The sequence below is a fragment of the Dinoponera quadriceps genome, unplaced genomic scaffold (genome assembly GCF_001313825.1).
Source record: "Dinoponera quadriceps isolate SergipeBrazil2010 unplaced genomic scaffold, ASM131382v1 scaffold1425, whole genome shotgun sequence".
NCBI classification, from domain to species: Eukaryota; Metazoa; Arthropoda; class Insecta; order Hymenoptera; family Formicidae; genus Dinoponera; species Dinoponera quadriceps.
In genome coordinates this window covers 169,638-183,518 of record NW_014555679.1, presented here as the reverse complement: position 1 = coordinate 183,518, position 13,881 = coordinate 169,638, and the positions used below count along the sequence as shown (strand labels likewise).

At 44.2% G+C, this 13,881-nt stretch overlaps 2 protein-coding genes across 7 annotated transcripts in view; one reads left to right on the top strand and one right to left on the bottom strand.

Moving 5' to 3' along the window:
* Positions 1-5,489, top strand: part of LOC106745130 (protein fem-1 homolog CG6966) — a 39,891-nt gene extending 34,402 nt beyond the window's left edge. For both annotated transcript variants that reach the window (XM_014620424.1, XM_014620425.1), the window contains exon 8: positions 1,203-5,489. In XM_014620424.1, coding sequence (XP_014475910.1) covers positions 1,203-1,607 — 405 coding nt within the window. In that variant the 3' untranslated portion in view covers positions 1,608-5,489. The remainder of the gene's footprint in view (positions 1-1,202) is intronic.
* On the bottom strand, positions 4,863-13,688 carry LOC106745131 (myelin expression factor 2). Of its 5 annotated transcripts, none has more exons than XM_014620429.1 (9): positions 13,577-13,688; positions 12,793-13,162; positions 11,580-11,906; positions 11,250-11,496; positions 10,987-11,163; positions 10,469-10,908; positions 10,248-10,383; positions 9,098-9,183; positions 4,863-5,727 (listed from the first exon to the last, which is right to left on the bottom strand). In XM_014620429.1, exons 1-8 carry the CDS (start codon positions 13,591-13,593, stop codon positions 9,128-9,130), a joined length of 1,770 nt encoding a protein of 589 aa, XP_014475915.1. In that variant the 5' UTR covers positions 13,594-13,688; the 3' UTR covers positions 4,863-5,727; positions 9,098-9,127. The 5 variants fall into 5 exon arrangements, 4 of the variants coding, with proteins under 4 accessions (XP_014475915.1, XP_014475913.1, XP_014475912.1 ...); XR_001374507.1 differs by having other exon boundaries at positions 4,868-5,384; positions 5,530-9,183; XM_014620427.1 differs by having other exon boundaries at positions 4,868-9,032.
* Between the last annotated feature and the right edge of the window lie 193 nt (positions 13,689-13,881).

Genomic DNA, 13,881 nt, shown 5'->3' with positions numbered 1-13,881 from the left:
TGTCTTTTTACATATATGTTTCTCTATTTGAAGTGGTAAAAATAAGTGTTGCAGAAGGAGAGAGAGCGTCCAATCTTACGCGACACACTAAGAAGGAAAAAATACTTAAGAATGTATTGCCCGTTAATGCCGTCTTTTCAGTAGCGCAAAAGGGGGCAGCTCAATAATTTAGTATTTATCAAGCAAAATTACGTTCCTATTTACTTCACTATCTAAATAATAAATTTGAAACGAAGTTGAGGTAGATATGTATGCATGATATTACAAATACGAAAATATTATCTTTTTTACATTTTTTTTTACTAATGCTATTTTTTATTCGTATATAGTTGATTTAATAGATACGCATAGATAATAGAAAGAGATATATATGTGTTCACATATGTGCATATGTATATGTATTTCGAATATTTATAAACTGTGAATTTTATAACGCTATATTTTCAAAACAAAGTGGTCAATAATTCCGAAATTTGTTTACAATGTCTGTATATTAGTCTCTGATACCACAGTAGGTTTTCATTTAAATTTTCATTTTAATCTAGAATGTATTAAAAATAGAAATTAAAGATAGCACGCTATTCTCATGGAACATGTATGAAAAGTGTCACCTTTAGTTACAAATATCTCAGTTCGCGAATGGTCAGTCTTTTTCTAATTGCATGAATTAATTAGTTTTATCGAATTCTTATCAAATTCATTTCACCTTGCAATCTACTTTTAAAGTCAAATTACTTTTGATCCCGACTCTGAATTACCGTCAAACTTTTGGTGTCACTTTTAAATGCAACGTGGATTAATTTGTAATTCATTTTTCATTACTTTTACTTACGGGCAATACACACCCGTTGCAATCATTCAAGTTAAAATTTTAACTTTAATTACAACATGTTAATTAAGTAATTAACTAATGTGCCAGTAATCGTTGATTGCAGCCAATAAAATTATAGTCATTTGCCGCTTCGGGCACATCTTCCTTTCATCTTGTTCTAAAATGAGATGTGACAGCAGCAACAGCAGCTGCGTCATTACCTCTAATACTGTAGCAGTTATAAAAAAGTGGTTCTCCTGACTATAATTGCTCCACTGTGCAATTATTGTCTCCCAAGTGCCAGGCACGTTCCTTTCTCAGTGTACGAAAAAAAATCACCGTCTACGTCTACGAAATCTTCACGTGTGTGTGTCGTTTCGCATTTGCGCAGGGTCGTGACGCGCTGCAGCTGATCCACAGCGAGGACGGCACCCTAGTCAGCAGGTATCCCACTTGCAAGTTCCCGTCTCCTCACTTGACCAAAGCGTTGCTGAGAGTGGGCGCAGACGTGACTGCTCGCGACAACGATGGCAACACGGCGCTGCACCTGGCGGCGTTGTCGCGCCCGTGGCGGCCGGACCTGGCGATCGCCCTGCTCGACGCCGGCGCGCACTTGGACGCGGTCAACAAGGACGGTAGAACCTTCCAGATGTTGCTGTGCGACAAGCGCAGGTACGACTCGATCTACCCCGTCAAGTACACCACGCTCGCCTGCTTGGCCGCGCGGGTGGTGAGGAAGACGCAGAGGAAAGAAAAAGTGCCCGCGCACCTCCGCGCCTTCGTCGAGACGCACTAGCAACATCGAGACGCGGCCCGGCTCTCGTATCGACGTAATGATACCGAAATGGTGACTGATCATGAGAAAAGAGTGGGGCGGCAGCAGCAGCATAGCAGCCACACGGAAAACAACAACGGTGATAATCATGGTTGACCTGAATCCTCCGATTCGCTCGTTCGTTCATCCGTTTGATCGCGTTCCAATCGAAACCCCCGGCTACTTCCCGATACGCTTCGGCACCGGAACACGCGACGGTCAATGAGTCTTTCTCTTGCGAAGTACAATTTTCATAACTACTTACTGTAAGAGCGAGTGCACGATACCGGAGAGAACTCTCCCTCTCGCTTTCTCCAAACGTCGGGCGTTTCGTCTTAGGATTGATGATTCCTCACTGTCCGTCTAGGCGACGGTAGAGAAACATCCGTCGATCCCCCGTCAATTTTTCTTACACGGCATTCTCATTGTCAAGTATAAACGGTCCAGCTGGCATCGGTGTTCGTTAACTTCTCTCGAGATGATTCAAAATGATCTGTTGTGAATGATGATTACGATATAATATATTATTATGAACATTATTTTACATTGTGCATTTATTATATGTATTTAAATATAGTTTGTTTAATCTTCGCATAGCCCCACACAAGTCAAGGTCCCGATTCATTATCAGATATAATCTGTCCCGATTTGTATCCTCTTTGGACCAGTTTTTTGTCCACATAATGATCCAAATCAGGCTCGGGTCTGATTTGATCAAAATTGGTACAAATTATGGATCAAGTTATATTTGATAATGAATCGAGCCAGATTGGATGCTATTGAGCTTTGATTTGCAGAATTCTAAATCCTTGTCGATCAAACGTCGAGAAGTACAACAAAATAACGCCCTGCATACATTAAAGCGAAATATCTCCAGATGTACTATATTTCGTATTATCCTCCCATAAGAGAAATAATTATTCGTGACTATCTCCATGTTTTAACGTAAGACTGACGGAAGCTTGTCCTCCACCGTGTAGACGAATAGTGAGAATCAATTTTTAAACGTGAGATCATCGTGAAGGGACATTTCGATTCTCAGTCGGCGCGTTGTTCTAGTTGACAAGATTTCTCTCAAGTGTTTTTTCTTAATTTATATCGATTAACTCGTAACGAGTTCTTGTTAATCGCGTACTAGTTAGTAAAAAGCCGGGGAGCGAGGTACTACGTCGTCGTCGTGTACAAACCCAACGTCGATTATCGTTCGTTAGCGTGAATTTTACGATCGAAAGTGCAGAATGATAGGCCCGATATTAATTGTACATTCGAAAACGGAAAGAAAATAAATTAAACCGCGTCAAAAATTTAAAATCCTACGAAGATCGCGCTCTTCCGTCACTGTCAAACGGTTGGTTCCTTTCAATGTCAAATGAGGCCGGTCAGTCGCGTTTTTCTCTAACGATCGTTTTTGCCCGTCATCGTTGCCGATTACGTTAATCGGGACAGTGAATTGGATTAACCGTCGACGATGCAGATCCTTGTTGAAGACCCTCTTTTTCTTTCTCTCTCTGGTATCGGTGCGCGACGATTACAAGAGAAGGACTTTGAGTCTCAGTGAAAGAAAAATACACTAAGAGGGGGGAGTGTTATTTCGGCATAAAAAGAAACGCGACAAAACGGCAAAACGGAGAACATTGTGATTCTATTATTACGAACTCGGCTACTTAAAGGCCTCTCCTGTATACATAAACCCCGCGCGCGCAAGCCATATTATATAAATATATACATACCACGTTGGATAAAACACACATATACACGCACATATACACAATCAACACACAGATACACATCCATACGTGCTTAGCGATAATAACATTAGATGGTTGCATATGAAACCGCCCGCTGGCAATATATGACGTTAGGTAAACTATTTATTCGAATTGAAAATTGGCAATAAACATAATGACAGGTCTATAGAGTCCCGCCAAAACATCATAGGTGACATCTGTGCGACGCGTTAACATCATCTATTTTTATTGTGTTTACAATGGCGAGTTTTGTTCCAAATAAGTCACATTTGCGGGAAGTTATGTTCCATTATTTCCTGGCAAAAAAACCGCCCGCGGTAACGCATCACTAGAGGAAGTGTATGCCGAACATGCTCCATCGAGTACAACGTGCAAAGGGTGGTTCCGCCGCTTCCAAAGTGGCCAAAGAGAAACATCCACGCCAGTAAGGTCATGCTGTGTATCTGGTGGGATCAGAGGGGTGTATTACGAGCTGCTGAAACCGTCGGAAATCATCACTGGGGATTGTTATCGACTGCAACTGATACGTTTGAAGCGAGCTCTGCACGAGAAGAGGCCGGAATGGGAGAATCGCCGTGACAAATTGATTTTGCAGCACGACAATGCCAGGCCGCATGTTGCTCAACCAATCAAGAAGTACTTAGAAGGAGTGAACTGGGAAATCTTATTCCACTCGCCATATTCCCCAGACATCGCTCCCTCCAATTACCATTTCCGGTCGATGCAGTCAGCGCTTACGGCACAGCACTTCACCTCGTACGAAGGAGTCAAAAACTGGCTGGATGACTGGATTGCCTCTAAAGAACCCGGTTCTTCCTGCGTGGAATCCGATTGTTGGCCGAAAGGTGGGCCAAGGTTGTCTGTTCCGATGGGCAATACTTTGGATAAACCAATTCGTCGATTTGCTACCAAACCACTCTTTTTTCTCGCTCAAAAATGGGCAGTTCCATATGCAACCACCTAATATTATATATATACATATATATTATACATATGAATGTATGTTAAATTACAACAGTGTGTAATCTTAGAGAAATGACTTTTTACCTTGCTGTATAAACGAATAAAAAAGGAACAGAGAGGAACGTAAATTTGTAATAAAAGAAACTTTCTGGCACCGATTATGTCGACGGAGTGAAACACGATATCGAAGCTCTCTACGTGCGCTTGCGTATGCGTCTTGTGTGTAGAAAAAAAGGGGGGGAGGGAGAATAGCGAAAGGTAAAGAGACAAAACGGGGAAGAGGAAGAGAAGTGTCGCGACACTAACGTGCGCGAAGTCGCGACAAACGCGGTCACGTCATTCTTCTTTTTTCACCTTGTACGTTTCGTGTGTCACGAATGCATCATCACGCGAGTTTACTATCGCTGTACTACATCGGGCAGGAGGAGGGGGTATTTCGCTGATCTGTGGCATCGATACACTTACCCACGTGTAATTTCCATCACGACGCGACATGGGCTCGGCTATGTGTGTGTGTGTGTGTGTGTATGCGTGTACGTTCGGAATTGACGATTTATTCGCCGAAGACAGTTTTTTTTTTACACCTTTGTGTGACCGTCTTTATTTCCAACGTGATAAAAAACCCATTATAAAATACAATATAGACTGATATCAATACATGATTACACACAAGTATGTACAATACATGAGGGAAAAGGGTGTGTAATATGACGTTGTCGGATCGAGTTGCCTCTTTTTCTCGTCCCTCTCAGAGAGAGCCGTTGATGATGCGCGATGCACACTTTCGCGCGCGATAAACACGACAAACGCCGTCTCGTTCACGCGGTTAAGGCTCAGGTTCATAACAAAGCGACGTGTGTCCTCCTCGTGTCCATGCGCGCTTTTGTACGTTTTGCATGTCGTTCGCCGAATCGATACGTAGTCCGTTACCGACGCATCTTTACACGCGTCACGATGAGCCGTTTTTACACCGTACTCATATGTTATGTGCGCGATATGTCATGTCTCAACTCTCTCTTTCTCTCTCTTCTTCTTTCTATTTTTCTGCCTGCGAAGATAGCGTCTTTACACTTAAACCCGCATATTGAAAACTATTTTATAATGTAAAGGCAGAACGAAGTCTCGGAAATACAGGTGTGATTGAAAAGCACAACTATGGGCTCGTTCTTTTTTACTTCGCGCGATACACTCACCGTCTCTCTCTCTGTCTCTCCCCCCCTTTTTCTCTCTTTCTTTCTAACTTTATATATCTCTCTCATATATCAAACTCGACGCGCCGCTTGCGCGATCGTTACCCTGCAAGAACAACATATTTGCGTAAGGTGACTGTCCGCCAACTGTCGAAACTTACCTCGCAGCAGTCGGCGACGTGTGTTTCCCGATCGCGTGACCTGGAAATAATTCATATATCCACCATGTGACTCTCTTCGTATGCGTCCCAGTGTAATAAAAATGAAAAATACTTAATTCTCTATAAAATACGACGCAATATAAAGCCGCGTGTATCGCGTTATCGTCTTCTTATCGGTCTATTTCACGAAAGGACAAAAAAACTGCGGATACCTTCTCGTCCCCGCGTAAAAATGCGAGATAGATTATCGAGCGTTATTACTGCGATTCGCACGGGTATACGTCACAACAGCGAAGAGTGCACACCTCTCCTCCGGCCCGCTGGAATCGACGAGCCGTTAAACTACGAAAACTATACAAACACCGAGTCTCGACCAGAGCATCCGTGCGTTGGAATCCTGACTATCGTCGAATTGAACAAAAAAATGGTTGGGAGAGCATGAGCCACATCCTTTGACACGTGGGAGTTTTCTCTCTCTTCTTTTTTTCTTTTTCTTTTACAGTGTTCATACATGTGAAGCCAGAGATATCGACTCGGGGAAAAACGGCGGGAGAAACACCGCAGTCGCATAGAGCGTGGAAAAATTCGAGAATCGGAGCGGAAAAGTTCACGAGCACACTTACCATAGGACGCGCCTCGCCCCGGAAAAAAAGAGAGCCGCCAAGTCTCCCCCGCATGCGATACAGACCGACAAAGAGGAGGAGGAGGTCGTACGGAGAGAGCCGTAAGCCGGCCACGAGGAAGCGGACACGCGAGGTCGTCGCGACGCGCGTGGAAGATCTCGCCGTCGTTACTCTAACGGTTCTCTATGCACGCGCACACACACAGACACAGGATCGACGAGCACGAGGCACCACGTTAAAGACCACGAGAACCAGAACCCGACGTGTTGATGTCGTGTCACCCCTTCTCTGCAACCCGTTACACCAAAAAAAAAAGGGAAAAAAATACTGCAAGAGATCCGCCGATCGCTCTCCGCCATCCGCAGTAAAGACTCGTAAAGTCTCGGTGAAAAACCGCCGGCGAGGCGAGGAAACACACTATGATACCTTGACGATCATGCACACAAAAACCATACAGAGTCGGAGTATCGCTTCGATCCTCGCTAATTGATGAAAGGATAATTGCGCTGCTAATCGCGGAGAGGCCGGAGATATATCGTCTTCTCTCTTTCTCTCCCTCTCCCTTCGGAAAGTCTTCGGCACAAAGGAACAAATCGGAGAGAAGAAAGTCATCTGAAAAGATATCTCACCTGCGATGTGTGAACTCATTCTCTCTCTCTCTCTTTCTTTTTTTTTTCCACTGCACTGATTACTCCAGAGATTACTCTACCGACGCCCCCCGGTGTGTACGGAAGACACGATCGAGGCGGATCTGTACTTAAAGACGCGCCGACGAAAGTAAACGAACACGCGTGATTCTCGCGTGTAAACGCGACGCATTTACGGGAGACATCACACCCGTCCACGTCACAAGTTGAGTTACGTAAATGCGTATCGCGTTTGAACGTCCAAAAAACGCATACGGGCCCCCCCCCCCCGTCCCATCGAACCTACGCAGTGAGAAAGACCGCTAGCGGAGAGAGAAAAAAAAAGTAATAAAACTTCACAACAGCACAGAAATAAAACACAACGACCATGTTTCGTTTTTTTCTTTTTTTTTTTCTTGAATGGTCACAAAACGAGTCTGAATTTTATTCAATCATCGTGTCATGAGATTGTGGTTATACAAGAGTGTGTTGTACAATGCGCAGAATCTTCCTCGAAAGTCGTCTACATGGCGAGAGGGGAGCTGCTATGTTTACCAAAAAATAACATCCAGGAAACACCGAGCTGATTGCGACAATAACGTCCGTTGCGTCCACCAGAAGCGATGGTCAACATTGCGATGCGAACATCTCATCTCTCTGTGCCCACAAAGGGACGTGGCCCACGGGGACGATGTTTAAAAAAAAAAAAAAAATGAAAAAAGTAATTAAAAGCACAAAGTCTACTACGTTCGACGCAAGGAGAACACGACTTTACTTTTTGGTAAACATATCAAAACGGCGCAGAGAACGCAAAGACAGTTTAACTGAATCTCCTCTACATTCAGAGATATAAACTTGATCCGACGTTGGCTCGCCCGAGAGTCACGAAACACACCGAATCGAAAGAGGATCGACCTGAGGCGGCGGCGACTTTGTAACAAATATGCCGCGCGCATCGTCGCGTCTAATAAGAACAGTTCGATTCTCTTACAACAGCAATGCGACAGAGAGAGACGGTGCGAAGTGTGACAGCAAATAATCAAAGAACAAAAATAAAAACAATAATAATCGTAATAGGTCCTATCGCGACGAAGTAGTGTGTAGTTGGTGCCCTGTCGTCAAAAAAAGCGCCAGTGCCTCTCGTTACTCTGGAAATTGCGAGCGATGCGAGACGAGAATTCGACGAGAACAGCTAGTATGCTAGCTCTTATGCACGATCTGCATCAATGAGATTTGTAAGGAACGCGCCTACCGGTGATCTCGATAAGAGCCAAAAAAACACACACACACACACATGAGCGTTAATCAGCACAAATTCGAACGGACAATGATTTTCTCTGTTTCTTCTTTTCTTCTTCACGACGTAGTAAAAGTGCGTTTCCGTGATAGAAAGATTACATCTCTATTCCTGCTCGGCGGAACGACCAGAGCGTCACCTTTTAGAAGCGAACGATGGACAGCCGATCGATCTCTCGTCATGACAACTAAGATGTAAACTTACAGATTACATTTGCTAATTACCGTAAATAGCCTGTAAAATAGTAAAGTAACCTACACACTGAAAAAAGGGACCTACTAGCTTACATAATAACGATCGTCGTGAACCTATGTACCTAAGCAACTAAACTATATTTCGACGTCACTAGAAAAAAAAAGGACCAATTTAAGAGGCGAACAATTAGTAAAGACTTCTTCCACTGTAAAAAGGAGCCATAAGCCGGCGTTGGTGTAAACAATATTCAATTGAACAGTCGCAACAAGACAGAGAGATAAAAAGACCGCGGGAGTTTTGAGGATGGAAAGTAGTTTTGATGGTGTTGGTAGTGAGCGGTGGGTGGTGGGCGGGTAGGTAGGTGCGGAGAGAGGGTGATCGTCAGTAGTCGACACGACCGTTTCGACGTTGAGTAGTCATGATCGAACAAGACTTGCTGATCTTCCGAAGATTAGATACTTCTCCCCCTCTCTCTTTCTCTCTCTCCCTCACTTATTGTTCTCTAAAGCTCTGCCACATCATAACTAGGATGAATTTCAAGTATTGTCATCGGGAGCGGAACAATCCTGCAGACGACACACAAACACCCCAGAGCTTCCTCACGCTGCGTCAATAAGTTTATGATTAAGCATGAAATTCCGCAGATACGATCTTGTCTATTAACGTTACCTTGTATCGTCCAATGATCCACGGCTCCTTTTAGTACAAGCGCACATCAATTGTTCGGCCGTCAATGCGTGTTCGGTTCATCATAGCTAATCGCGATCGTTAAGGAAATTATTCCCCCAGAATTTATTATATATATAGAAACATATTTCTCCTTCTCTGCGTGCTCTTCACGCACAATTAATTAAGAGAACCTCTCCATTTTCCCCCGTTTTTTGCACTTTAAGACTCCCGACTACTTACTATGACGGTACTTGTTTAGTGACGTCAGAAGCGAGAGGGTTGCCACAGAAAATAAATTTTGAAATTCCCTGACTCTTCCATGTTTTCCAGAAAACAGTGGAGAATTTTCCACGAGTAATACGTAATCTTAAACTTTAATGTTTAGAAGCACGGATTGCAGAAAGGGTAGCTTATATTATTAGAAGCAAACATTTAAAAGTTTAATAACATAATATAATCCTGAGTGCAAATTCAGATCAGCAGAAAATGAGTATTGGAAAAAAGAATACAATTGAGAACGTTGAAGTAGAATTGAATTATGAGCAATGTTGAAAATTCCAGATTTTTTATATCTTTCCCCGACTTTTCCAGGTGGCACCTGAGAAACTCCTGGGCGAAAAAACGCATGTCAAGAATTTTTGCATTTTACGTTCCGATAAAAAAATATATCCACAAAATGACATTTGATCGATTCGGCACACTTGTAAAACTGTCCGAATTACACTTTTCTTCTACTCGAACAATTGATAAAATCGCAAAATTAACTTGACACGGAACCTTTCTTTTTAAACTTTCTTCTTATGATTTTGTCAAGATTAATTTTATTATTTATTAATTGTTCAAATAAAAAAAGTGTTCGGACAATTTCACAAGTGTGCTGATTCGATCGCAAATGGCATTTTATACCTTTTTATTTGAATATATAACTCAAGAATTCTTGGCACGCATTTTCTCGCTTCTGACGTCATCAAACAAGGACAGTCGCAGCGACTATTCAGGAACCTTAATGCATATGCGATTATTAATCGGAAATATGTGAAAATGAAAAGCCGATCTAACTCAGCACAGAGAAATATCCTTCCAAACTGTGTGCGAAACATACCGTGAGTCGTGTCTCCTCGTAACACCCGCATCGTTTAAGAAAGGATACTCACAGCACGGTCGGCGTCCCATTCAGACGCGAACCGAACCATACCCATGTCAGTACCCCTCATCTCCGCGAACTTGACTTCCCCCGCGTCCTGGAACTTGTCACGCAGCATCTGCCATGTGGTGTTTGGTGGTAACTGCAGCCGGATAAAACCAGAAGAAACAATTAACACGTAATGCTGCACAAATAACATTTCGAGAATGAAAGGGCGAAACGCGTACGTTGCATATGAGAATGGTGTCCGACATCGAGCGCGATCCATTGGAGTTCTGTCGATTGCCGCCTCCTGATTGGCCCTGGTTGCCGGAGAAGCCGCCGCCGCCACCAGCGGACACACGATCGCCGTCCCTGTTGAATCCGCCGTCGAAGTCCCTGCCACCTCCGAAGTTGGAGCCGCCGAAGGCGTTGTTACCGCCGAACCCGATATCGTTGTCCAGTTTGGATAAACCGCGCGGCGCGAACGAGTTGTTGCCTTGCCCGCCGGCCAAAGACGCCTGGAGTCCGCTTAAGCCGCCTACTCCGCCGCCAAAGCTATTCAGATTCGAGGCCAGTTCGTTGGTCAAGGAGGAGTTGAGCAACGAACTGGTGGTGAGATTAGCGCCCAGACCGCTGGCGAGGCTGGCTTGCAAGGCTGCTGCATTAGTGTTGGACAGTGCGGACGCTGCAAACAAACGCGACTCCCGTTTATTTGAGCGGGGTTTGGAGCCCCCTGCTGGAGCGCTCGGCCAGCACAACTTACCCAGCTGCGCTGGCACGACATTATTCAAGCTGGCCCCGAAGGCCCCAGCCGCCAGGACCGGCGCGGAGATCGGATTCACCACCGGTGGATTGTTCGCTTGTACATTGGGAATGTTTCGAGCCACATCTAATAGTCGATTGCCACCAGCTCCCAGACCCATACCGATACCTTTCAAGCCTGCCGGGAAAGAGACCGCGTCCACTCGTGAGAACAGAGCTACGTGTGAGCCACGTGTGAGTAAAAGTGGTACGGGCCAGTATTACCTTCCGGCAATTTGGGCGGCATGTCCGGCTCATTGGCTCTGTCGAGCCTGACGGTCATACGTCTGTCGAACAGCTGCTGATTGTGCAACATCGATATCGCCTGGACCGATTCCACCGGGTGGTCGTATTCTACGACCCCGAAGCCCCTCGACTTACCGTCCTTGTCTTTGCCCAGCTCAACGTGCAGCACCTTGCCAGCCAGCTTGAAGACCTCGAGCAGTTTCTTCTCGTCAACCTTGTAGTCCAGCTGCGCAAACGAAGCGAACGTTCGTCATCTTAATTGTCACGATTAAGCGTCTCTTGTAGCGCACTTTGAGCGGATATACTAACGTTAGCGATAAAGACCCGCGTGACTAACGGGCCATTGATACCCAACGACTCCAAGAACTGTGTGCTAAGACCGTATGTATTCCCGAATTTATTATCGCCACCGCCACCGCCACCTCCGCCGCCACCGCCACCACCGACGCCGCCAACGCCGCCGACACCACCACCACCGCCGCCACCGCCGCCGCCGCCGCCGCCACTAGGCGCGGACATGTTTTGTCGTCCGCCTCCTTGTTGTCTGGGAGGGTCCCTGAATCTGTCGTCCCGCGTTCTGTCGTTGTTACGACCCGTCGACAAGCGCCCGTATTTATCGCGTTCAACGTCGAAGTCCTGTGAAATAATTGACAATGCGTTGAAGACTCTGTGCGCTTGCATAAACTTACAGATAAATTAAAATAAATTAAAAAATACCATACAATACCGTAATCCTTCACTAAGTATTCAGTGAGCTTTTGGATCTGGTTAATTTGTGCTTTTAGATCTCGTTTAGATCCGAGGTCAAAATCCAAAAGCTCATTGAATTCAGTAAATGATACAATATTTTGGAGATGCACTCTAATGGGTTTAGTTTGGATCACTAGTGATGGGACTGAGACCGGTTTTACTATCGATTTATGTCTGAAATTTATAATTTTGTATCAGTTCGTTTTAAGATACATTCATGAACAATTTGATATGTATTGAAACATGCGACTCTGTCGTATCGATATATATCAATTATATATTAAGTTGAATATATCTGTTTGATTATAACCGACAAATTTATATCAAAAATAAAACACAAAAATAATTATAGTCACAGTTAATAATAATAAAAAACGATTAATGAAGGTAAAATCACATTTATCGTGAACCACGATTTTTCCAGCACTTTTATATTAATTCTTGTTATATTTTCATCAAAGCTAGATCAGCTTATGATTAACATCGAGATTGTATTGCAAAGTATATAACAGCGGACTGTTTGTCTTGTTGACGTCATAATTGTATTGAGTCAATACTATACGAAATGTCAACAAAGGAAGAAGGTCCACAAGGTTGTTTTTGTGTCTCCTTTCGATTTTCACTAAATTTTTGTATTATATGATCGTTAGAAATGCCAACAATACTCATTAAATCGGAAGAAAATTGACATATTGATGCTAACGAATACATCATTCGATCGGTCTCAATACCATGGATTACTGAAAGATCCCAGTTAGATCTCTGCACTCACTTCCTTGACGACGAGCTTTCTTCCCTTGATATCATATCGATGCATCTTCTCGACTGCTATCTTCACAGAGTCTGAGTCCTCGAACTCGACTATCCCACACCCCCTGGGCTTGTCATTCTCATCAGTGAAAAGCTCCACGTGTGCTACCTTGCCAACCTCCGTTCTGAACAGATCCTTGAGATCCTGCCAGCGGAAGTCGTATGGAATGTTTGACACATAGATCCGCCTCTCGGATGCTTTCCTGCCGCGTTCATTTCTGTCCCGGCTGCGGTCGCGAGTAGCCGAGTTCAGGCGATTCGGTCTGTCTGATCTTCGGTTGCGGTCACGTTCCCTGCTTCTGTCCCTGTCATCGTTATTCTGCGGTTGATTGCTGTAATCACACAGCACACACACGAGGACGTTTCTATCATTGCAACATGAATAATAAACCATCGATGGGAAGGAGGGCGCATGTAAATCGGAGAGAGAGAAAATGTAAATATCAGAGGAAAAAATGAAATGTTGAAAAAGGGTTAAGGTGGGATTTCATGATTAATTGCAACTAGAGATCGTGATTACGATCGTCGCGATAAGGTTTAAGCCAAGATATAAAGAAAGATACATTTTCTCGTTGTAACAATCGCCGGAAAACCGAGGCACAATCGCGAATAAATTACACCTCGACCCATTACATACGCGTGGCAGCACTCCGATTAAGTTACATTGCACTATCCGCACGGGTTACTTGACGCAGAAATCTCGCCGGCGCACAAATAATCACACAAACGAGAAGCCTCGTACTTACTCTTCCGCCTTTAACATAATCGGGAACCGGCTGTCACTAAACTTTGAGACGATTTTACGAACTAGTCTTTAAGTGTATGCAGACATCGAGCGTCCTATAAAATGGCCGTCACAGGAAGTCGCGGTGATTCGTACCGGATATCACTACGCTTGACAATAGATCTATCATGAAATTCGCGCTCCTGAAGGATCACGAATCCGTCGAGCTCGATGCGCCCCTTTGAGAGTAATTTCCTTATTGTTTTTGACCTTATGATGTAAAAATGACTGTGGAGAAATTAAAAACTGCGGCCGAAAGTTTCTTCA

Bases quoted from the DNA above. Each gene is read 5' to 3' on its own strand.
- LOC106745131 (XM_014620429.1), bottom strand. The intron at 11,164-11,249 runs GTAATACTGGCC...CTTTCCCGGCAG, and splicing joins GCCGCCCAAATTGCCGGAAG to GCTTGAAAGGTATCGGTATG. The intron at 10,909-10,986 runs GTAAGTTGTGCT...GTTTGTTTGCAG, and splicing joins TGTCGTGCCAGCGCAGCTGG to CGTCCGCACTGTCCAACACT.